The sequence below is a fragment of the Telopea speciosissima genome, chromosome 5, assembly GCF_018873765.1.
Source record: "Telopea speciosissima isolate NSW1024214 ecotype Mountain lineage chromosome 5, Tspe_v1, whole genome shotgun sequence".
Classification (NCBI taxonomy): Eukaryota; Viridiplantae; Streptophyta; class Magnoliopsida; order Proteales; family Proteaceae; genus Telopea; species Telopea speciosissima.
Genome location: NC_057920.1, coordinates 5,707,692 through 5,733,124, shown reverse-complemented (window position 1 = coordinate 5,733,124; position 25,433 = coordinate 5,707,692). Strand labels below are relative to the sequence as shown.

General features: G+C 38.9%; 1 protein-coding gene across 3 annotated transcripts; it reads right to left on the bottom strand.

Moving 5' to 3' along the window:
• Positions 1-18,008: 18,008 nt before the first annotated feature.
• On the bottom strand, positions 18,009-24,365 carry LOC122661882 (auxin-responsive protein IAA9-like). Of its 3 annotated transcripts, none has more exons than XM_043857391.1 (6): positions 24,178-24,363; positions 22,371-23,129; positions 22,057-22,283; positions 21,783-21,924; positions 19,220-19,281; positions 18,009-18,392 (listed from the first exon to the last, which is right to left on the bottom strand). In XM_043857391.1, exons 2-6 carry the CDS (start codon positions 23,087-23,089, stop codon positions 18,355-18,357), a joined length of 1,188 nt encoding a protein of 395 aa, XP_043713326.1. In that variant the 5' UTR covers positions 23,090-23,129; positions 24,178-24,363; the 3' UTR covers positions 18,009-18,354. The 3 variants fall into 3 exon arrangements, with proteins under 3 accessions (XP_043713326.1, XP_043713327.1, XP_043713328.1); XM_043857392.1 differs by having other exon boundaries at positions 24,083-24,184; XM_043857393.1 differs by lacking the exons at positions 18,009-18,392; positions 19,220-19,281 and having other exon boundaries at positions 21,779-21,924; positions 24,178-24,365.
• Positions 24,366-25,433: the final 1,068 nt, after the last annotated feature.

Here is a 25,433-nt window from a genome sequence, read left to right as displayed (position 1 = left end):
AATTATCGCCCACCAATTGGGTGAGGACACATGGCAAAAGGGGGGATCGTCTTAAGCCCATGTTGCCCTCAATCTTCGACCCGATGGATAGATAGACCATTCTAGAAGGACCAATACGGTTGATCCAACCCTAAAAACCTGCCCGCAGAGCATGACTTGTCTCATTGAAATACGGAGCAGGACAAACCAAGATCGGCAATGAAGCAGCAAAAGGCGACCAAACCTTTCTATGTTAGACAAACGTGACCTGATCTCATAGGTTGGAACTTGTGACTCGACCTTACAGGTCGGGCATTAGATAGTGACTACGAGATTTGCCAGGGCCAAACTGTGAGGTCGACCAACGCGATCAAGACAAATATGAAGATCAAAGCATCGGATCACCCTGCAAGTTCGCCCCCAAGATGTTTGAGCTGATATCCAAAGGTCGCACCAGAACCATCCTGGCCTACTTGATAACCAATCCATCTATCAGCTAATCTCTCACCAAGACATTCAGACCGCCAACTCTGTAAGGTTAATCACTTGCCCAACAAGACAATAGCCCAGTGCTATGTTCTAATTAAAGAAGGGACTCTTTCCAAAGAAGAAATCCCTCTTAAGAAGAATCCACGTTGAATCTCCTATTATAATAAGAATACCAATTAAATCAGGATTCTCTACAACTACTTCAACCTCGACTTCAAACTATAAATAACCAGGTATGACTTATTAAATGAAGAGCATCGATTTATAATTTACTTTAACAATTGATCTACCGCGAAAAAAATCTGACTTAGGCATCGAAAAATCCCTTTCCGGCCAAACCCGACTCTCCCTGGATTATTTTTCTGTGCAGATCATTCTCATAAGAACGGTCCAGACCCCAAACAAAAATGTACCGTTATCAAGAAAATAACGCAAGTAAAAAAGGGTAAAAGCAGTAAGTTTTATCTCGCGGTTTGACTATGTTTTTACTGTTTAGATTGTGGATCTGCATGGATGTAAGAGCCGGTGTGGGTGGGGCCTCCTGCAGGGGTTCAGTGGGGGCACGCATTCTGAGATATTTTTAATTAATTAATAAGCTTCATTATTTGAGGCCTGACGTGGCAGATGAAAGAGAGAAGTCGTATTTTCCGAGGCAGAGAAGCAGGACTGGAGACTACGGGCATGCATGCATGGGTTGTGTCAAATATCAATCGCTCGGGTAGGTGGGCGGGTTGGTGGGTGGGGTCAGTATATATCGAATAGTAATAAGTCCCACTTTGGGTGCATTAAATGCACGTCAGTACGTTGAATTTGATTCTGTTACGCCCCCCGAGGAGAGGAGAGGATATACTTTGTACTGTATTGTATTGTATTGTATTGTGTCGTATCATATCGTATCCGTATTGTAATGTCAAAAGAAAGAAGAAGAGTCAATATATACATTCTGTGTGGGGTCGGTCTTTCAATAGTCTCCAGTCATCCCTGGTTGATCAATCATATGATTGATGATGGATGATTGATGATTGATGACTCATAAAGACAAGTGTGTGGCATATCCATGTCATCAGTACTCCTCTTGCGTATGCTCTCTTTGCTTCCACGTTTCATCAATTCCTTTCCCCAATACCAAACCCCACGTACAGGCCCCTCTCCCTCTCTCTCTCCCTCTCTCTCTCTCTCTCTCTGTCTCTCTCTCTCATTTATACACAAACAGAAGACTATAAACAAACAAAAATAGAAATAGTTTTTTTTTGGTTGAAACAAAATAGAAACAGTAGGAGTCTTTTTGTTTTTTCCGAGAACCTCCAAATCAAAATGAGGTTAGGATGGTCTTTTCGTCTTTTACTTAGATTTTTTTAATTTTATTTATTTTTTTGATTGATGATAGATGATAATGTGTCAATTTATCATCCAACAGCCCCACCCCCTATGATTGATTCAAAATCATAGCTAAGCTATTCTGATTTCATAATTGGGTGGAACCTCACTCACAAAAATATATAGTACTTCACCACTCCAACCCTTTCTGGTTTGGGTTCCGACGGGTGAGCCAACCAATCCTCTGAACTCTGGAGTGTGGTGGACCCGACCCCACTTCCCCCCCCCCACCCCCACACCCACACCCCAAAAAACGATCCAAGTCCATATGATCTGGAGGAGAATTGCCTCTTCTTAAAGTCTTTAAATCATAACAATGATTGAATACTGTAATACAGAACTCTTACAAATGCATTAACTAAAAGGATGTTTTTCCTTTTTCTTCATCTATGACGAAAGAAGACATTAATGGGATGAGATGGGTGTCATAAATGAAAAAAAATAATTTTAATTTTTAACTAATAGAGAAACAATAATGTCAATCAAGATTATGGGTTTTTCTTTCGATGTTCTGGTGAATGAATTTCCTTCTTATCAGAAAAAAAAATTTTAAACAAAGTATTTTTTTAAAAAAAATAAAATATATTATATAGCGCTTCTATCTCCTTGGTGAAAGGAAAAGAGGCAATCCTATGACTTCTTACAATGCCTGCAATTTACTTGCAAGTATATCAACAATTACATAACTATTAATTTGTCTTCAATTAAATTCAATGTGGAGGTCTTCTGGTTTGTGTAGTAGACCATAAAATTTTACTAGGTCTATATATATAAAATATGTCTATGTTGGATGATTGAATGAGATTAAAATTTTGTAGATAGCTAAATCTCAAGATCTCCAACTCACATATCAAGTTTCAGTCTAAAAGAAATTTGTTAAATGAAAATTTATACCAGTGAAAATTCTAGGACAACCAAAAAAATGATAAGGTAAATAATTGAATTTCATGAGACTAAAATTTAACACATGACCATCCCAGATCATTTACCAAGTTACATGATTCACATAACAAAAAAAAAAAACCTTGCACCTTAAATGTGATTGGGAGGTTGGAAAATAAGAAAAAGAGAGATGGTAGACAAAGAGCTACATGCATGTGCCTTTGGCCACACTCTATAACTAAAGAGAAAGAGAGAGAGAGGATTCAAACTCAAGCTATAAACTAGGAGTCTCAAAGAATAATAATCTCAAAACTTAAAAAATTGAAATAGCATTATATAATAAGATCCCAATGTGGTCAAACCCTACCACCACACTCTTTGACTATTGCAGATGGAGATTTAAAAAGAGAGTGAGGGCACAACCTGTGATTGGAATAGGAGGATTTGAGTGACTCATTCTAATGATATATAAATATTAAAACAAGAGCAGCAAGGGAGGGAGTGGTGGTGCATTGGGGATATCCCTATAAACGTGATTGAGACTTCAAAAGAGCTCAAAACAGCCCACATTGCACATGATATAATTAGACATACCATATGGGAGATCCCAAAGGACTCTTAAAACAATTTTTTTTAAAACCCAGTGAAGATTTGGGAGGTCATTACTGGTCCAGGCAAATTGGTAAGTCAAATTAGTTTCATAAACCATGTTTGGGTAGATCTAATCATCAGTTAGCTCCATGTGTGATGGAATCACTTGTTGGGGGTTCTCCATTTTAGTTGTTAGGTTGGTTTTGTGATTGATTAAGCATTAATAAATAGATAATGATCTCTATATAGTGAGATTAATACTGAGATTTGGTTGGCAATAATGATGTAATATTCGATTGATCAGAATAAAAAGAAGACATTCCTTCACCAGAGTCCACCCTGGTGAGAGTCATAGCAAAGCTGGGGGGGGGGGGGGCATGGAGATGCTGCCAATTGCTAAACTACCATTAATAATGCATGGTTTAGTCAAGGAGCTAATGTTGTTAGTTGATACTTTGGTATAGGTGGGGGCATGGACTTAGGTATCGGAATCAATCTCGATCGATATCAATATTGATATCGATATTGATACTAATTTTTTTTTTTAAACAGAATACTACCATGATTTATTAGTCAATACGCCCTTCAAAATTTTTTTTCAGAGAGGAACTGGAAGTACAAGGGGAAGAGAGGGTGGAGGATTAACCACTAAACATTATAAAAAAACAAATTCGAAGCTCTTACAGCAAACTAATGAGCTTCAGAATTAAGCCTGCGAGGATTATAACGAAACAAAACAGGAAAAACTGACAAACAAGAGACTTTATATGTACTACTAGATCCCATGTAACCCAATCAACCGTATCAAGCCGGATCAAACTGTTTTGTCCCTTAAAATACCGATATGGGTTTTTGTGGACCATTTTGGCTTCCCCTATTCTGATTTTGTATCAGTATTGGCCATGGATGGGGGACCACTACTTGGGTTCCTTAACCTCAGCTAACATGAACTTAAAAATTAAGTAATGAAATAATTTAAAATAAAGCATTATTAGAGATAACAAAGGCCATGCTCATGATAGAAGCAAGCAAGCAAGCATGCACAGATGAGTTCAAACTGTCAAGATTTGAAGAAGCTCATCTGTGGGTGTGTGGTCACATGGATAAGTACTGAAGGGGTTGATCAACTTGAATAAGGAAGTGGAGAAAGAGATGATCATCAATTAATAATTAATTTTTATTTCTTCTGATAATGTAATGGAAAAAGAAAGGTTTCCTCCCAGTTGGTGGGTGAGATGTTAGTTGCCATTATTAGGGCACATGACCTAAACTAATAACTGCTAAGGAATCCCTAACTAACTTGTTTACAATAATATACAAATATATTATTATTATTATAACTCAATCCCTTCCACCATCTCCTATTCTAAAACATATTTCTTTGCTTCAATTATGGCCATATGCCAAGTGGGTCCTCTCTCTTTCTTTCTATTACTTACTTATAATTCATGTATATAGACATCCAACTATCCAAACCTTTTTCTTTAGAATTTTTTTTTTCCTCAAGGGAATGCAAGGGTCCAAATCATAACTAAGAGTGGTATATATTTTCAGTGATGGACCCAAAAAAAAAGAGAGAAAGCTATAAGTCTTGATCAATCATCATCTTATGAGGGACCTGACAAAGAGAAAATTATTGATCAAGTGATCTTTTCATATATAGTTTCACTGTTTCACTCTTTCATACAAATTAAAAGGACAAACCTAATGCATGAGGCTCCTGTTAGTGTGGGATCTAGGAAGGATCGTAATGTATGCAGTCTTATCCTTGTTTTTGCAGGTCCGTCAGGTCAATTTTACAAATTGTTCTTCAAATTATTTTTTTCAAAAAAAAATATTTTACTATTTTTGGTCTATACAAATACAATAGACGACTTCAAAATATACCTTTAACAACCTGTATCAGACCAATAAAATTGATCTATATTGGAAAAAATAGATATCTGTATTTACTACTTTGAGAAGGGGAAATTTGAAAGTTGGTCAAAATCAACATGAGATCCTCTTTAAGTTATTATTATTATTTTGTGTTTAGATCTATAAATCTTAAAGGGTGCATCTTCATGGGATCCAACGATTACTTGGGTTAGCCTATGAGTGTGAGTGCCTCCGAATCCCCAGTTAGTCATGTGCTTTGCACGTGGCCGATGGGAATTTTTTTGTCTTTTTTTGGTAACCTGGCCGATGGGATTGAAACTGGCTTTCTACCACCCTATCAATCAACCGTATTTATCCAAAAAAAAAACCAAAAAATAAAACAAAACAAAACAAAACAAAAACATCCATTCAGTAGGGGCTGTGGCAAACAGTATTTATGGTTGTAATTTAAGCACGCAAAACAAAGACTCACAAGGGCCTACTGGGTCATACTTATTACTACAACTATCTCAAGAAAGGGTTTTGCGAGAGCGGGAGGGGGAGGAGTGTTGGAATTTTTCAAAATATTGATGTGGACTTTTAGTCCCACATCGGCTATGAAAGGAAAGCTCATTGGATTTATATGTGTTAGTAGTAAGTAGTAATTATTATCACATGTAATGTTAGAAGAGATTGTGCGGTGCACTTGCGAGCGAGGACGGTACCTGTCCGAGCGCGTACGCGTGCGCATGCGTGTGCGTGAGGCGTAATGTGGCGCTTTGATAGCGCACTTTGCACTTCGCACGTGCGCATCGTCGCAGTATGTCGCCTTAATCCTTTCGGGATCGACGGTGTCTGATCAAAGGGTGCTTAGGATCGATCCGACCGTTGGATCGGTGGCTGATCAAAGAGGGAGTGCAACCCTTGGTTTAACATTGACCCCAAGAGTTGCAGCCCACACGAACAGCCAAGGGAGCCCAGCCCAATAGTCATGACCTGTCAGGTCAAGCCATATGAGCCAATGGGTGTGACCCATCCGAACAGGCCTTGTGGGCCTATAAATGGGCCACGAATTCTCTCAGTCCAGGGATTAAAAAAAAAAGATTCTCTGATAGCTTCACAGTGTTACTGTCTCTGCAACCAGTAACAGTCCGCCTGATTTATCTTGGGAGGCAGGTTTGCTGCAACCCTTTGCAGGATTAGGAGGGTGCAAATACTGTCTTAAGGACAGAACGATTTCGTTCGACTCAGGCCTTCTTTCTGTCCTCTCCTTTTTTGTTCAGATTTTTCACAAGGAGGGTCGAACTTGTGACAATCTCTGGACTTCCACTAGATACAACTGTCTAACCCCCTACCATTGAGCTAGAAACTCATCCCCAAAGACCCCAACTATCAAGTTGATAGGGAAAGCCATTTCGTGTGCTGGATTGATGTAAAAAAAGACATAACTAATGCACAAGCTTTCCGCCACTATGAGGTTTGAGGAGGATCATAATTTAGATAGCCTTACCCCCCACTTTGTAGAGAGACTGGTTATTGATTCGAACCCAGGACCATTAAGTTGTAATGGAGCAATCTTATCATCGCACCGTTGTCCGCTTTCTATGACGTAAGTGGAGATAAATTGAAAGTGACATAGCATTATGGATTTTTAATGAATAAACAGTGTTTTGATCAACCCTGATAGGACCGATACTTATATGTATCAGTATTGATATTGACAGCAATTGATACTAAATCCATGCTACGTTGTATACTTTTGTGTAAACCTAATTCTTGTTTTCTTGGTATGACTGTGGGAGCCTATTCTATATATAGCCCCACCAATAAACATTGAAAGGGAAATGCATGCTTGTCCAACTTGCATGCAACATATAGCAAGGGATGTATATGACATTGCCAACCCATTTCTATTGATTGGGAGCTTTTTTTGTCATTATATATAGGAAATCATGATAAATGAGGGTTTCTAGGAGTAACTTTTTTTTTGGGTAGAAGATTTCTAGGAAAAAATTACATATAGGTCAAGTTTGGTTTCAAATCATCTTTTATCACCCAATGCTTGTGTTAGGTCTCCTATATCGTAAGGCTTCATTCTTTACCATGTGGAAAACTGATATGATTGGTACCAACAGTTAGATGTATGAGCATAAGAATTTTCTTTCCTAGATATGGGTTTTGAGACACCTCTTATCCGATAGATCTAATTTTTAAGAAAAACAATGCCTAAAATGGCGATTTATAGAAGAAATACGAAAAACAGAGAAGAACAAGCTCACACAAACACACAGGATTTATATGGTTCATCCCCAAGATGATAGCTACATCCACGGCCGAGCAACAGAACGAATTTCACTATTCTCTGGAAAATGTTACAAAAAACCTTTCTTCCAATCTTCTCAGAGATAAGAACATTATATAGAGAAGCCCTAACCTGAAGAAGTACAAGAATACCCCTGGACCCAAAAATTGCCAAACCGGACAGGGTCTAACCAAAACATAACGTATATCTCATAATATACCGTTTCGAAGATCTCGACGAGCCTAACACAAAACCCTGCTTAGCAGGTATGTACGCCATTTTTTGGCAATCCGAGATCGTTTGGAGGCCAAAATGGCCCTCCGAAAGATCTCAACCGCACATTCTGGACCAAAAACAGGCTTCACCAATAACACTAATCTCCTTTCATGTTTAATAAAAGGGAAGCAGTTTTCTGTCTGAGAATGTGGCCTATGCCAACACTCCCATGTGTCTATCTCTCTCCTCCTTAGAACAAGGGGGTAGAGCTATCTTTTCATATGGCCTAGGTCAAGTTTGGTTTCAAATCATCTTTTATCACCCAATGCTTGTGTTAGGTCTCCTATATCGTAAGGCTTCATTCTTTACCATGTGGAAAACTGATATGATTGGTACCAACAGTTAGATGTATGAGCATAAGAATTTTCTTTCCTAGATATGGGTTTTGAGACACCTCTTATCCGATACATCTAATTTTTAAGAAAAACAATGCCTAAAATGGCGATTTGTAGAAGAAATACGAAAAACAGAGAAGAACAAGCTCACACAAACACACAGGATTTATATGGTTCATCCCCAAGATGATAGCTACATCCACGGCCGAGCAACAGAACGAATTTCACTATTCTCTGGAAAATGTTACAAAAAACCTTTCTTCCAATCTTCTCAGAGATAAGAACATTATATAAAGAAGCCCTAACCTGAAGAAGTACAAGAATACCCCTGGACCCAAAAATTGCCAAACCGGACAGGGTCTAACCAAAACATAACGTATATCTCATAATATACCGTTTCGAAGATCTCGACGAGCCTAACACAAAACCCTGCTTAGCAGGTATGTACGCCATTTTTTGGCAATCCGAGATCGTTTGGAGGCCAAAATGGCCCTCCGAAAGATCTCAACCGCACATTCTGGACCAAAAACAGGCTTCACCAATAACACTAATCTCCTTTCATGTTTAATAAAAGGGAAGCAGTTTTCTGTCTGAAAATGTGGCCTATGCCAACACTCCCATGTGTCTATCTCTCTCCTCCTTAGAACAAGGGGGTAGAGCTATCTTTTCATATGGGGAGAAGAGAGATAGACTCATGGGAGTGCTAGCGTAGGCCGCACTCCTTGACAGAGTTATTTTTCCCTTAATAAAATTCTACCCCATAAGCGGGTTTGAAGCAACCACAGAGAGAGAGAGAGAGAGAGAGAGAGAGATGTATAAAGAACCTTTTGAATTTGTAACTCCACCTATAGAGGACGGTTCACCCACCATCCTAGGATTCACAAACCCCTCCTAATGTTATATAAATATTCTCTTGATACTCATGCCTGTAACTTTAGTGCCTGAGCAGCCCTATATATAATTCACTTTTTAATGTATTATTTTCATTGTATTTCCATTGAAATAAATTTTGTAAATGAAATCCTCATTTTCACCAAGAATTTTAATCATTTAAGTGCGGCATAGAAAATTCCATTCCAATTAAAACTTGAAACTTGAGTAAGGAAGGTGGGACCTACTTCTTGAGGCATATTTTGGGTCGACATGACCTTTCAAATGTCCTAAAGAACATATGGTGCATTTGAAAGATGCGAAATGCAATTAGTGAAGGCGGGGACCTTAGGTTCTATATCCTGGGATGAAAATCCTACCTAGGAAAAGACATCTTGTCTCTTAATTCACAAGTGAGTCTATTTACTTCTTTTTTAGAAAGAGATCACTGCTTAGACCTTTAGAGCCTGAGAGCATGCATGTAAGCAGTGTTTGGACAAGATTTTCATTTTTTCATGGGATAGTGTGGTACTTTTGCTTACTTCTATGTCTAGACATAAGAGCCTCAAGACCAAGCAACGTTCTTTTTCCCCTTTATCAAAGGTATCTGATGGGCATTTTGAACATTCATCTTGTAAAAGCAAACTTTTATTTTCTTCTGAATTTCTTACCAACAACACCCACTTGATGGTAAAAGCGTCGTACAAGAACTACAAGATTTAACCTTAACCTGACACTTTGATAGCCTTCAGCAACTACCAAACATCCAATAAGGAGTTAGGCTTCCTCAATAGAGTCCATCTTTTGTCATCATGAAATTCAATAGTATATTGGTGGGTGAAGAGTGGGTACGCTGACGGCTTTGATCAATGGGCTGGTGGCATGGGAGGGGCAGAGTGGGTGAGAGACAGTCACAGCTTGGGCACCCTGGTGGCCAGACTTTTCCCTATAAATTTGTAAACTTCAAGGGAAAAAGACCTTGTCTAGTCACATGATCCTACACCTAGACATAAGAGCACTTTAAATCACTATCTCACTTCCCAGGAAATCAAAAAAATTCATCCAAGTAGATGCTCTCATTCCCCCCCCCCCCCCCCCACACATTGGTGTAAGAGCAACACGAACCAAACAGAAATATCTTGCCCCAACTTCAAATATGTTAGGCCGCTTGTCTCATCATAGTAGGCATTAGCCTTGGTCTCAAGTTAGAGCCCTCCCCTGCATTTGAAGTGCTAGTTGCTATTCTCTTTGAGTGCCTCCCTCTTGGGAGACCAACCTAGTGCCCTATAGATCCTGGTTAGGAAGGACAAAAAAAAAATCCCACCTCTATTGGATGTCACCCTTGCACACTCTCGTTGGCTAGAAAAGAAAAAAAAAATTAAAAGGGTCTTAATTCTTAACCATGGTTTGAAAACCCTGGTCAATAGTACAAGGGACAATGGGAGCATGCGTAAAAGCATTACCTAGAGCAACATCTCTGCCTTTGAGGGGGATAGGGTGGTCATTTTGTGCCTTGTCTGCAGGGACTTGGGTTCCTTCAAGCAAAAACAAGATTGCCTCCAACAAAAAGGGGAGTTTGGTCATTCCAAGAGAAAAAAGAAAGATTTTGCACTTAAACTGTGAAACAAGAATACTTGTAAGGGTAAAACATCTCTTCAAATAAAAAAAAAAGACAGAAAAACAAAGTAGAGTGAAAGGATAGAGTTTCTGAGAATTATGAGAAACCCGGCCACCATTATTAATCCTCCTGAACTGTGAAGGGTTAGAAATAGCGATGGATCAGATCAGATGAGGTTCTATTCATCATCATCATCATCATCGGCCAAGTGGTCATCCAACATTTCCTTAACAGATCTTGAGGACAAAGGATGGAAAGCTTTACCCCACACAGCGACAAACACTCGAACTACAGACATCTTTTGTTTATCGTCGTCCACTGCCGCCATTCTCCACCTCTTCTTAAGCTGCTTCTCCGTCAAACGAAGATGGCGACACAAGTCTTCAAATAAGAATTGTTTGCTCTTCTTCATTGCCTCTTTTTCACTTACCCAATGCTTTTGTATCTTCGCTACCCTTTCTGCTAAATCTCCGCTAACCTCCTCTGCTGCATCACCACCACCTCTTCCTATGCATTTGGCTTTGGATATCTCCATCTTCGCCTTTCCCCTCTTATTATTATTATTATTATTATCATTAAGAATCGTTATTAGTGAATAAGGAAAAACAGGGATTGAGACTTGGTGAGGTTTTGGGAGGATCTGGGGTGAAAAGGAAGGAGCTTTGAAGGCCATCTATCTATTATCTATCTGAGAGAATCTCAATCACACCTCAACATTGCTCTAAATTTAATGAAAGATCGATAAGATCATAATTCATAACTGCTAGGGTTTCGTTTTGTAGTTTTAGTCCCGTAACTTAAGTATCCCCAATTCCATACCTTACCATCTTCAGAACCTTTCGGCTAATTTTGCGGAACGGAACAGCTCTTGTTAATTTCCTACATCAAATTACTATGATACAACTTTTGCATCATTAGATTGGAATATTCGATCGAATTATTGGGAACTTGGGATTACTGCTTTGGTGAGGAGTCTCGAAATGGATTGGATCGGCCATCTTTTACATGAAACAAACAAACACACTCATGGCAGGAGTAGGAACACTTCTCCTAACACGTAATGTGTATGACTTGTTAGGAGAAGTGTTGTAACATCATTCACTTGAAACCGTATCGGTGGATTGGTGCAGACAAGGATAAAAATGTAAAAAATTAATTATTTTTAAGAAATCATGATTGATCCAGATTGATTGGACGGGCAAATATCGATACCAATTACTAAAACCCTGCATACGACATTTGAAATAGAAATCCGAGAATGTTGCCTAGACGTTGATGGTGCTAAAAACCCCGCTCCCCTAATGTTTCAGGTCAATTGTCCTCTCACATAGGTTTTTTATAGATAAGATTTGCCTTCTCCACTAGGTGAAGGTTGACCACACCATCCTAGGGTTTACAAATCCCTATAGGGTTTCAGTATATTCCTTAAAATACCCTATTGATACCTTCTTGTGTGCATCTGAAACTCCCCGGTAAATGAATTCCCACACCATGGCTGAGGGAAAACTTGGTCCTTTTTATTATTATTATTATTATTTTCCTACTTCAAATATATGGGTCATATGTGGATGATACTTTTGCAACAACCATTGGTATGGTGTGCAGATTCCTCCCCTACACTGGCGCCATGGGAAACCCTCTCTCCCTAAAAAATTAAAAAACAAAGGGAAAAAGAATCTTGAAAGGCAAAAATCCCGCTCCTTATTGATGCTTCTGCAAATTATCACCCCGTCCCCTTGGAAGGCAAAAATCTCACCCTTGTTGATGCCTCCATGCATGTTCCTATTATCCCCACTCTGGTGCAAAGGTCATGTTGCCTTTCAGGAACCCTCTCCCAAAAAATTAGAAGGGAAATGGGGGATAATTCAATAAATCAAAAGAAAGCAAAACTTTTTCATCACACATGGTGAAGGGTTCATCCACATTACTCCCCCTCATATGTTGAAAAAGAGGGTCCCAATGCATGAGACTCCCGCTACAACAGAGCTTGAGGGGGGCAAAATGTACGAAGCCTTACCCCTACTTTGCAAAAGAGGTTGTTTTCAAATTTCGAACTCGCAACCAACAAGTTGCAATAGTGCAACTTAACAGTTGCACCGACGCTCGCTCACTGCTACTTCTCATATGTTGAAGTTTGGAAATTCCCTCCGACCTCCTAACACCCATCAAAACACAATGATGGCCATGGGTGAAGGAATTCCTCCTTCATTGTAGCTTTAGGAAAACTGAATCCATCAAAAGAAAATAAAAGTTTTTCTCTCCACGTGAGTTGAGTTCGTCATTGCCCATTTCATAATCTAAAGGTCTACGTCCCCTAAATGGGAAGCTTACAAGTCAAATTTAGTTGTTCATCCCAACTCTCAGTTGTAGGACCTTATGCCCTATTTTAGAAGGACGCTTTTTATTTGAGTAACGTGGATAAATAATTTGGCAATTCCGACTATTGGATAAAGACAGGAAAAATAATCCTCTCCAATTCCTTAAAAGTGCAGTTTGGAGATGACAGCTCGGTACCGTTGAATTTAACATCTTACACATGTTAAGCTCTCAGCCCAAATTTCACCGCCCTGCACTTTTAGGGAATTGGAGAGAATCTTTTTCCAATCAAATATCTTCTTGTGTATTTACATGTATATACTATATACACTAGTATATACACATATATTTGTGGATTTTTAAAGCCTATTTTAACTCTTTTAAGATTCCAATTGGACTGAAACTTGACCATTTGAGCGAAGGACCTAAGAGTCTACCATTCACAGAATCTAGGTTTAAGGGCGGTTTATATCTAAAATGTCTTGATCATCTTTAGCATTAATCCTCCGTCTCATATTATATAATTTTCAAAGATATTGAAATCTCACATGATGTTGAAACCCAAGATTTCACCCCCATAGTTAATAAAATCTTGTATTATTTATCTGCTTAAAGTCTCAAACTGAAAAGCATATTTACCAAAGGTATAAAACAATAATTAAAAACTCCAAAGGCTAGACTGGAAAGATCTAGGTGACCACACTTTAAATTTTTGCACAAAAGTGCAGGGTTCTTAAAAGGTTGATTTTTCTTGAATGATGTCAAGAAAGATTCTCATCAATTAACTTTTTTTCTTTTTAATTTGATCTTGAAGATTCTCATCAATCAACTTTTAAAAAAAAAAAAAATTGAGCTTGAACAGTTAAAAAAAAAAAAGCAAGATCGAGTTTCCCTCCACCCACGATGACTGTGGGGTCGAGAGAGAATGGAAAATGGTATTGAGAGGATATTATAAAACATACCAAACCTTAGGAGGGGTTTGTGAACCATAGAATGGTGGGTGAACCGTCCTCTGTGGTTGGAGGGAGTTTAGTCCTAAAAAAAAATAGTGGTGGAAATTATTGAAACAAAGCACCCTAGGTAGCTAGGCTACTAGGTTTTCTTTTGTAGGGCATGGAGGTGCAAAATATAAACTATGGGACTAAACCAAATGAGAGAGACTAAATTCCTTAACAACAGTAATTAAATAAACTAAATGAATGGATTAAGGAAACAAAAGTCATGCAAAGTACAAATAAGGTGACAATGTATGAGAATGATAGCAGCCTAATCCTAATTAAATAAGTGGATTAATCAAAGATTCTTCCCAATTAAACACAAAATTAGCGCAGCTCGCAAGGAATGATTAGAAGAACTTGCATCTTTATGGATATTTTGATGATCTTTTAACACAATCTAGTAGCATTGTTAATAGCAGTGTCTGCATTATTTTGAAATTCTAGAGCAAACAACCACTAAACTCTGTTTTCTTATGTCAATTATTATAAAAAAAGGCACACTATACCCAATAAAGCATACCAGACTGAGGTAGTTTTTCTACAGATTTTACTGATTTAGAAAGATTGAGTGCTTTGAAAATTGAGTTGTGAGACAGTTCTGAGACGTCCAAATTAAAATTAAGGATAAGATTAGAAAGCAATTTGATTCCTTAGACGAATACAATGGTCAAAGAGCCGCAGAGTTCTAGATGAATGGATTCAAGGAAATATGTCACCATGAGCATATCAAATGTAGAAAACAAAGCTCTATATTTTCCTTTGAAAACACAAAGTGCTCTAGTTAGGTAGTGATGGAGCAATGCACTAGTGAGTATTGAGTATTTTAAAACCTTGAAATGTGAGAATAGAGTATTTAAAAAGCTTGAAATTTCATGATTTTCAAGATATGATCCACCAAACATTACTAATGGGAGTTGGTGTTAAAAGACTCAAAAAAAATCAAAATTCTAAGGCACAATCATCGGGTCTGTATAAAAATTGATTCAATCTCAAGCAACTAAAATAAAGATGCAGCAAGGGACCCAAGAGGAGATGACATGTGAATCTCAAGAAAGAAACATGTCACCAAGCTTCAAGTGTAATGGGTAATATCTGCAAATCCGCAATAAGTAAAGGATTTGACCTTACATCCCCTTCTACTCTAAAGTCTAAACCATTGGAAGCTAGTTTTGTTTGCAAAAATGAGTAAAACCCATTTTAAACAAAAGGTTGTGGAGGTATAGGAGTGATTCTATTGCCACTTAAGAAAGAAGTCAACTAGCAAACATGAGTTTGAATGGTTCTTTTTGAGTTTTCTTGTCTTTTTGTTTTCTTTTAGTATTCCCAAATATCATGAAACTACATGACAAGTTCATGGAGACAGTAGCAGAGACACCCAGAAAGGACTCTGGTTAGCATTGTGGCACTAGATGAGTGGCAGTGTAGTTTCAAGCTTTGCCTCCTCTATGGTCTTCTGTATTGACTGTTACATTAGAAACTAGAGTTTGGTGCCCTCAGCTTAGAAGTATGAATTTACAGGAATGCTTGGGATCGGGTTCGAATAGGTAGATTCGCCCAATATGATTCTGATTTTTAAATCGGGGATCGGCCAAATTCCAGAATGGCAGGAATTGGGATTGGATTTGAATAAGCAGGTTCACTCAATTCGATTCCGATTTTCAAACTCATGACATACAAGAAAATACAAGAATACATGGACAAAGAATTTCATTGAATTTGATCCTAAACATTGAGATATGCTTAATACAAAATTTAAACATGTCTATTCAAAATAGTGGACCATTCTTGTAAAGCTTATGAGAACATTGATGGATTTCAATATTTCATCTCATAAATCACCACCGTAGTATGCTATTATAGGTTTCAGCCAGAACTCCGACAAAGCTCTTATAAGAGCCCAAGCGATTGTTCAACAACTCTGCATAGTATGCAATATCTAGAACCTTAAATATGCTTTAATGTACCCTTGGACCATCTCTATCTAATGCCTTAAGGTTTTATAGATTGAACCCTTAAATGGTACAATACATATTGGAGTTACCAAGTCCTCTTTGACTTCCAGCCAGAACTTATCTCCACATTCAAGGTAAAGGGCTAAAGAAGTATTCACTTATGTGGAGGCTATAAGGAAAGTCTTTAGTATTTTGGGACTGCCCAATGAATTTGGCAAATCAAAGGCCAAACTATTTTCTGATATAATAGACAGGACCTTGAGGAAGAATGTCTGGTGGAAAGAACAATAGCTTTCTTTTGGTCGGAAGGAAACCTTGATTTAGTAGTTTTTAGTATACCCAACTCTGTTATGTCTTATTGTTGGAATTTTTCAAAATATTGATGTGGACTTTTAGTCCCACATCGGCTATGAAAGGAAAGCTCATTGGGTTTATATGTATTAGTAGTTAATAATTATTATTATCACATGTAATGCTAGAAGAGATTGTACGGTGTACTTGGGAGCGAAAACGGTAACTGTCCGAGCGCGTGCGCGCGTGAGACGCAATGTGATGCTTTGATGGCCAACCTTACTTTAGGATTCCCAATTGCATCATTTTGTCAAGAGGAAAAAAAATTGATTTACAGCAAATTCTGTGGAGAGGGTGATTTAAAAGAAAATACATTGGGTGAACTGGGAAAAATTGAATCCCAGTAAATTTGGTGGAGGGATGGATTTCAAAGAGTGGGAAATATAAGGAAAATTATCACCTCCAGTTTGTTGACCGGCCCAGTTCCCCAGTTCCTCTAATAGGGGGATGGTGGACCCCATCCGGGCAGGGTGTTTGGGCATGGGTAGAGAGGTCATTTCAGCCCCCCTTTGTTAGAGGAACTGGGGAACTGGGCCGGTCAGCAAACTGGAGGTGATAAAGATCCGAAATATAATGTCTTATATTGGAAAATTATCACCACCAGTTTGCTGACCGGCCCAATTCCCCAGTTCCTCTAATAGGGGGATGGTGGACCCCACCCGGGCAGGGTGTTTGGGCATGGGTAGAGAAATCTTATATTACATCACTTACGTTTCTGGGTTGATTACTCCGAGCCATTAAGAGGAAGAGCGCCAAAGGCCGGGAGGAATCGGCCCACCTTGCGTGTTATCTTTGTTACTTGGTCTTCGACGAACCAGTGGGTCCATGGTGAGGGTTGGGGCCAGTAATAAATATCTATTTGAATATGCAAGGAAAAATAGGCCATACTAGGAAGGAAGGTACAGCAAATCCCATACTTGATCTCTTTCCATTCAATTGTTTGGATCAACTCTAGTCGGCCAATCACATCATAGAAATAGGAATGTAGGAACTATAGTCTCCCATCAATTTCCAAGGGCGAGTTGGGGAACATAATGGAGATTACATTGGCTTGGAGGAAGTAGAGTAGAGATAATGCTTGGGCTGGGCTTCAGCTTGTACAAGCTGGACCAGGGTGGCATTTCCACGCCTGAGGCTGAGTCGAGCTGGGCCTGACCGAGGCCTTGGGTTGATAGTAAGCATTATAATTTACATTTAATATAAATTCTTTATTTAATATTTTTAAATATATAAATAAAGCCCTTTTAAGTGTCACTATGCCTAATGAAATATACCGATCCACTATTTGCCACTTAACAATACATAAATTAATCCATGTGATACAAGACCCCACATACATCTCAATGAAATTTTTTTAATCAAAAGTAAATGAAAGTAAATTGCTCAAACTCTTCTTCAAAATTTAATAAATTAACAAAATGCCATCAAATGTAGAAGAATATAAAATACAAAGTGACATCCTTTGTAAGTTCAGCAAACTTCCTCTATTCATCTTAATTTGAAATTGTACCAATGATAAGCTTACCTGCTCTTATTGAGAGAGCCTGAGAAGAGCTAAACGTTACCCTATATCAAGTCCCATTTAGGAGTGATTCTGGACATTGAATCGACAAAGATCCAACCCAGATCCAGATACACTAGTGATAATCCAAAATTCAGACGTGGAACAAATACCCCAGCTCCAAACCACTACTATTACACTGATGACAGTGGTAGAAATCGAAGACATCACTACTTGACAGTCCAGGCAGTGGATAGATTAATTTGTAGAAGTACTAACTGGGGAGAAAGTATTTATAGAGCAAACACAAAGCAAGCACCAACCATGTCCACCAATAACTCAAACCACTTTACATACTAGAATTCCTGAGGGCAAACATGAACTCACCAGAAGAATCAAATTACGAAAAGAGGTACTCCCATAGGTTGTGGCCTCAGCTCTATAATTATAATGGACTCAAGACAATTAAAAGCAACATGAATTATCAGCAACGCAAAATATGTATCTAACCCCAAGATCTGCCATCCAGACCATTGCATCTGGCCACACCATTCCTTCCTGAATCAAGGTCTCCCTCCCTTAATTTGCTTCCCTACCATCCATGAATACTTTCAACTATTGATTGTTGGCTGGAGAGCAGTCATGATGTTGAGACAATACCTAGTTTCTGTTCCTGCATTTCTCCATTGCCCTTGGAGCTGCAGGCACCAAACAAAACAGAGATTCTAAAAGTTAAAGCCAACCTACTACCTAACAACAGAAATAACTTATAAGTTGCCTGAAGTACTATTCCAAACCATACAACTCTCATTTACTAACAGAAAGCTGCTTGTTACAGCAATTTACAACATCGATCCACTGACATTGAAATTTACAAGCATTTATAAATTAGCCTATATAGGACCGAGTTTTCCTTCACCCATCGTGAATGAAGAATCCCTTGACTATGGCCATAGGTAGATGACCAAGGGAAGAGTATTTTCAAATTCGTCAATAGGGTGTGGGAGTTTGTTGATGGGACTCTTGTCCCATCATATGGTCACATCACCAGCGGGCAAGAGATTCTTCCCACTCCATTGGTGAAGGAAAACTTTCACCAGTGGAGGAGGAAGAATCCCCATATCACTGGTGATGTGATCATGTGATGGGACTCTTGTCCCATCAACAAACTCCCACCCCTATTGACCAATTCGAAAATACCTCCCCCTTGGTCATCCGACAGTCCCGATGCCCATGGGCAAGAGATTCCTTCACCATGGGTGAAAGAAAACTCAATCCACATATTTCTTATCATGTTACCGGAATTAAAAAGTATAATTCCATGCAAGGATACTGGAGGTTGGAATAAAAAGATGGTCCAACTCCCATTCATGTGCTATGCATATGAAAGAGACAGGTTCAACGACATTCTCATCCTGACAAAATTATTCATCTCAAAACGATATATTCTCAGGACAAGGGTGAAACTCTCTTACAGGGTCAACCTCTAAAAAGATATTGAAGGATAAATGGAAAACAGACTCACCTAAGCCAATTGCATCAGAGCTCTTCATGATCCTCAACCTTTTGCATGAATCAATAAACATCCTGCCATGAGTCCAAAAATAACAATCAGCACAGTTACCAACAATGCCGGTTGGTCAAGGCAAAACATTTTGCATGTGACTAATGAAATTGGAGGGTTCACTGTAACACAGGGTAGTCAAGATGATACATTCACTTATCAACTAAGTTATCAATTTCTTATTGTCAATTGAAGTATGGTATTTTAATTATTTTTACTTGTTCTCAATTCCTTATCTCTAAACCATTGACTCTGCAATGGTATAATACAGTCACTAGATGTTTCAAGTCATTAGACCTAAGCATACGATACTGTCAATCCATGAAACAAGCTTCCAATGCTAGATAACAAAATTGCCTGCTGCTGTGATAACCAGACAATTGGGTTATAATATGCAGACATCAACTCTGTGTCACGTCTTCCATTTTTACCCTCTTTGGACATGGATATGGTATGGTCATCCAATAGCCAGAAGAATTCCATCCAAAATTCTTCTTAGAGAGAGAGAGAGAAGTGTTTAGTGTTTATCAAATTCATATGTACAATGTACTGCAAGAAGGCAAAAAAAAATTTCAAGGTTCTAGGATGGAGCTCCTACACGCTCGTGTAATAAATGCCAGATGGCAGTTCCTTTTGGGTCCCAAATTTGGTGGATATGTTATCTACAACATCATCTATATAAGGTTAAAATTTCAGACCAATCTGACATGCCCACGTGTAGTGAGAGTATGCATGGAGGAGATATACATGGGAGGGTATGATTGAATTCAAAGTTTGAAAACATGGAGAAAACCCATACATGGTGGGCCATACGACTGAGATAGGCCACCAAATTTGACACATGACCTATAAGGGAGGTCCCAAAACTACCCAACGGTCAGCCTGCCAAATCATCAGTCCACATGGCTTAAAAATGGTAGGCATGAAGGAAAGGGTTCTTGGTATAGGTGTGCAAGAAACATTTTGGTAATAAAATATGGACAAGTTTTCCAACACACCACTCCTTCCAACGATTTCCAAGATACCAACTATATTTCTGCCACATGGAATGATGATTTGATCATGCTGATCATTGGATAGATGAGATCTTACTGGATAGGCCACATGTCAAATTCGGTAGACCACCTCAACCATAAGGCCCACCATGAATGGATTTTCTCTAATGTTTTTCAATGTTCTCCTTTCTTGAAATAGTCACAAAAATAGTTGGCTATTTCCAACAATTTTCAAAATATTGCATTGAAATTGTTAAATCAGATTGGTCTGAAAATTAATCCACTACTGTGATGCAGACTAATCCAATTTACTCAATTAACCAAACCGTCATATGGCAGTTACAGCTAAGCATGCAGTAAAGACTTACGGGGGTGCAGTGCCAGAAACATGCACCCATAGAATAAACATAGAGGTACTGGATCCTTACATCTCATACATATGTTTCAACTCCATTATTTGTAGGAATGCATTAGCACTTGCTACTAAAGCAGGGCTATGATTTTGGCTGATCACCTGACCTCAGTTGCAAGTAAAACAAATGCTCACTAGATCAACACACAAAAGTTTAAACACTGTTACAGTAATAAACAAACCAACACATTTATAGTTTCTTTATTTTCTTTTTCTTGTCCTTCCTTTCTTGAGCCTAAAAGGTTTGCATCTTGAACCTTTCACCGTGGGTGTATTCAGCCTTTTCATCAATACCATTCTCAAATTGTATTAATGAGCCATCAATGGAGTTAAACTCCAAAATCCCCTTTTCCTCATTCTCTCTCCCATTACATTTCGATAACAGTGGCTCATGACTACCTTTGAGCCCAAACTCTACTAGACCAGCTTATGCAAAGTGCATTATCACTGCTCAGTGGTTTGGGAGGAATTTAAATTTTGGCCAAGAAAAGCCTTGACGAAGACCTTCCATTCTTGTTATATGGTCTGCAGTCAGGATTTTATGACGGGTGTCCATAATGATAGCAAACAATGTACAGTATTACTTAATACTGTGATTAGATTTTTTTTTTTTTTTTAATATTATACCCTTGAAAAAATTACTGTGTTAATTTGACCCCCTTTCCCCTCCATTCCTTATGTACTCTTTTCTTTTTTTAGCCAAACTGGTAAAAGATTCCACCTGTTTATTAATGCTTTTCTATATTATTTTTTACTTGCAGCAGATAGTCCAGATTTTATTGTCTCAAGATAGCATTCTCATGGAATGCATGAACATATCCTTATCATTCAACAAAGGATACTTGTATGATATGTTCCTTTCACTACTAGTGGTGCAGTTGATGGCACAGATATGATTTAGTGACTAGAATTTCCTAACTGCATGCTATTGACAATGTGACAAACTGACAATTAGGACACCACGAAAAACACAGCAACTGTTAAGACATAATGGCATTCTCAGTCTTCATATCCATAACACTTCTGTGATCTTTATGTAGTTGATCGTATAAACTAAGAAAAACAACATGAAACAAAATTTAAGGCGGTCAAAATAGGTAAGAATATAAGTGCTTACTCCCACGGGACATCTCCCACAAGCATCCAGTCACCATCCTTGTCCTCATAGGTAAGAACGTATTCTGACCCATGTAGTAGGTCCCTCAGGTTACTCTCACTCAGCATCTCCCTCCCTGGATCTCCATGTGATCCACACTGGCCTGAAATCACATGCAAACAGCAGTAACTGGATCTATGCTAACATGACTGCAAAACCACGACTCAGCACAAATCCACATAATAAAAGTTTATATGATGAGATCTTACAAGATTGGAACCATAGAATAGCTCACCTATGGTAAAACAACTGAACATCTTCTCCAGTGCAGAGGAGAGCTCCTGATATGCAGAATATGTTCTGAGGTCTACCTTCCTTAAATAAGGAGCACCGTCCATGCTGACCTTGACGAAAAGAGCACCTGGGCCTGGTTTACCATCGACTTCATCATTGTTCTTGGAAGTGGTCGCCAAAGTGTTCTTCCTAAATGATCTAATTGGTGGCCAACCTACTACTTCAGCCCTGCCGTGAACGGAACATCAGTGACCAATTTACACAGTTAACCCAAAACCATTTGATCAGAGCCTTCTTTGAAGCAATATCACTTACTTGGCAGCAGGTGCACTGCTATTGTTCTTAGCAGCAGCACTAGGATTATGGCTGTTCTCATTGGCAGTATGGGGGCTCTCTTGTAATACCTTCACAGGGGTGGCTTCTTTCAACATGCCTGGCTGAGCTCCAGAATGCTCCTTCACAGAAACAGATTTCACCCCCGAGTTCAGGGAAGGTCTAGGTGATAGCATAACATTAACTCCCGAGTTAACAGAAAATTTCCCTTGAGGTGCCGAATGAGCAGTTTCTGAATCAGAGCCAGCAGCTGGAAACATCCAATTCCCTTCATTAAATGTAGCACTTTTAATTTCAGAGAAACCATCCATGGCAACCGAGAACCCTCTCTTGTTTCCTAAAACAGCAACCTTTTGTGATGAAGACTGAGTACCGCCCTTCAAAGGAAGTAAAGAAAACAAGGGTTTCTCATCTAGTTTTCCGGGACTCAGCAAGGACAGCTCTGGATCCCTCTGGGGGGATTGGGATCCAGGAAGTCCAAGCCTCAGCTCTGTTGCTTTCAGATTCAGGCTGCTATTTTTTCCTTCAGACAAACTTGAGATTGCGGAGCTGTCCACTGAAGAACAATTAGATAACCCCATGTAATTACGCTCTTTTAATTCGGAGTTATTCTGGCAGCTACCATCTGCGGAGGCCGGCGGCAAGGCCACCAGAGAGACATTCCCCTGCCCTTCCACGACACCAAGCAAAGGCGGAGACATTAGGTGTATGTTTCCAGAACTACAAGATTTCCTCGCGGACCTGCTTGCAATTAAATCATGTTCTCATTGGGGAAATGCAAAAGAAAAAGCGAAGCAATTCTACCGCTCACGAAACTAAATGTTTATTTTCCACCAAAGTAAAAAAAGGAGAATGCATTGAATTAAAAAAATCCGTGTAGCTGATGAAAAAGCTAGTAAAACAAAACCCAACTGCTAGAACTCTCCTGCGCCACTTCTATTCATGAAAATGCTCTTTGGTCTAGAAAATTCCCTGTTCCATGGATAACAACCAACTAAAGAGAATACCAAAAAATCTAACCAGACTCGTCAGAATCTTAAGTCTTAGGAAAATATTAAAAAGAAAAAAAATAAAAACAAAAACAAAAACAAACAGCTTAAACCCGTACGGATCTATACTTCAGAAGAAAAAAAGGGTAGAGCCAGCATTACTATAACCCCGGGCTTTGCAGAGATGAAAACACACAAAGAGTAGCCTTCAAAGTTCAACAAGAGATCACCAAGAATAAGCCCGCAAAATAAGAAAAGCAAAAAGGATTTCTACCTTGAAACAAATTGCAAAACTGAAAATAAAAGTTTACAACAAAAATTCAATACAAAGGCTGTCGTCTCCCCCCACCCCCAAAAAAAATCCCGAGCGCCGGAAGAAGAGTCCTAGTTTCAGTGACTGAAGCTCCAAATCAGCACAAATCTCGGTACGAAAACGCGAACTGAAAAATGAATGCAGGAAAAAAATGAAGAAACACTACTAGCTACTACAGCTACTAACTTTCACACCCAACAGAGAAAGACAAATATTAAAAACCCCGGGGAGGGGGGGGGGGGGGAGAGGGGGTGCAATCCAAAGCATAAACAAGAAAAACAGAAAAGCTTAAGACATTTATGGTGAAATCAGCCTCAAACGAAGTAAATACCTCCATGGGGATCAGATAGCTACCAAGTAAGACAAAATTTGCGCACAGAGCAAGAATAAACCAGTGAATTGTTAGATCTCAACAGGAACAACTTCAAATAACAGAGTTAAAGAGGTTCCTGAAAACAGAGAAACTTAAAATTTTAGTGTAACTTGCCTGAGCAATTACGCAGACCGATTTGAAGAGACGGAGATCGATTAAAGCTCTTAGCAGAAAATGTACGAGTCAAGTAACGAAAGATAGAGAGAGAGAGAGAGAGAACGCTAAGGCCCCTCCATTTTAGCAGGAACTAGAGAAAGCAACAAAACCACAAGAAGGCCGTTCGCTGTGAAGCTCAAAATAAGGAAAGAAATATAAGGCGGAAATAAAAAATAAGAACGCCTTTTGTTCTGTCACGACAAATCCTGTCTGTCATTTTAGGGGCAATGCCTTTATATCCCCGCCGATCAAGTAGTGGTAACAACCATTGATCAACATCTATCCTTCTCAGGTTTTTTGAATCTACACCGTTGATCTTCTGTCTCGGTTGTTGAAAAGGAGAAAGGCTCTTCTTTTCTTTTTCCTTTTTTATTTTTTTTATTTTTTTACTAAACCTGCTCGTGTGTTCGTAAAAGGGGTAAAGTCGTAATGATAGTTTCGGGTTTCTGCCTTTGGGTGTTACTCGCTAAAATACGCTTGTTTGAGGCTGGAATTACAAGTATACCCCAAACCCACGTGCTTCTCTGTTTGTCTCTACTATCTATATATAAGACGATAGATCGTTTGTCTTTGTCAGATGGCTCAGATCTCAGTGGCGAGAGTACATAATAGTGACTGTAAGGGCACCATTGTACTTCAGTCTTAAACTTTTTTTTTTGAAAGAAAACGCTGCCCAGCAGTCCCTGCGGCGTTTTGCATGGCGCATTGAAATGACCACCCCACCCCTCCCCTCCCCTCCCCTCCCCTCCCCTCCCCTCAAGGATTCCTGACATCCTCCCTTTGACCCACGTTAACACAGGAGCCACAGCCTTCCAACAAACAAAGAAGAAGAAAATTTCATGAGAGAAATTTGAGACCTGCTTATGTATTTCATATGGTGTTCAATTAGTATATAGACGAGTCCACGTCGTCGTTGAAGGAAAAGACTATGATGGGTGTGTACACTATACATCAAACTGTTGTGTGGTTGTGTGGTTGTGTGCCTACCTTTTTGTATTTTCATTTATGAAAAAAAAGAACTATGTCCGAGAGTGTTGTCTACTTCAGTACTCTCATGAGTCTATCGCTTCCCTCTGCATACTTGCATACTGTATCAATCAAATATTAATATTAGTCATGATCGATATCGATACAAATTGATCAATATAGTTGATTCGATATTGATTCCTAAAATCATATGTGGAACCTCTTCGGTTCTTCTATGACGATTTGTA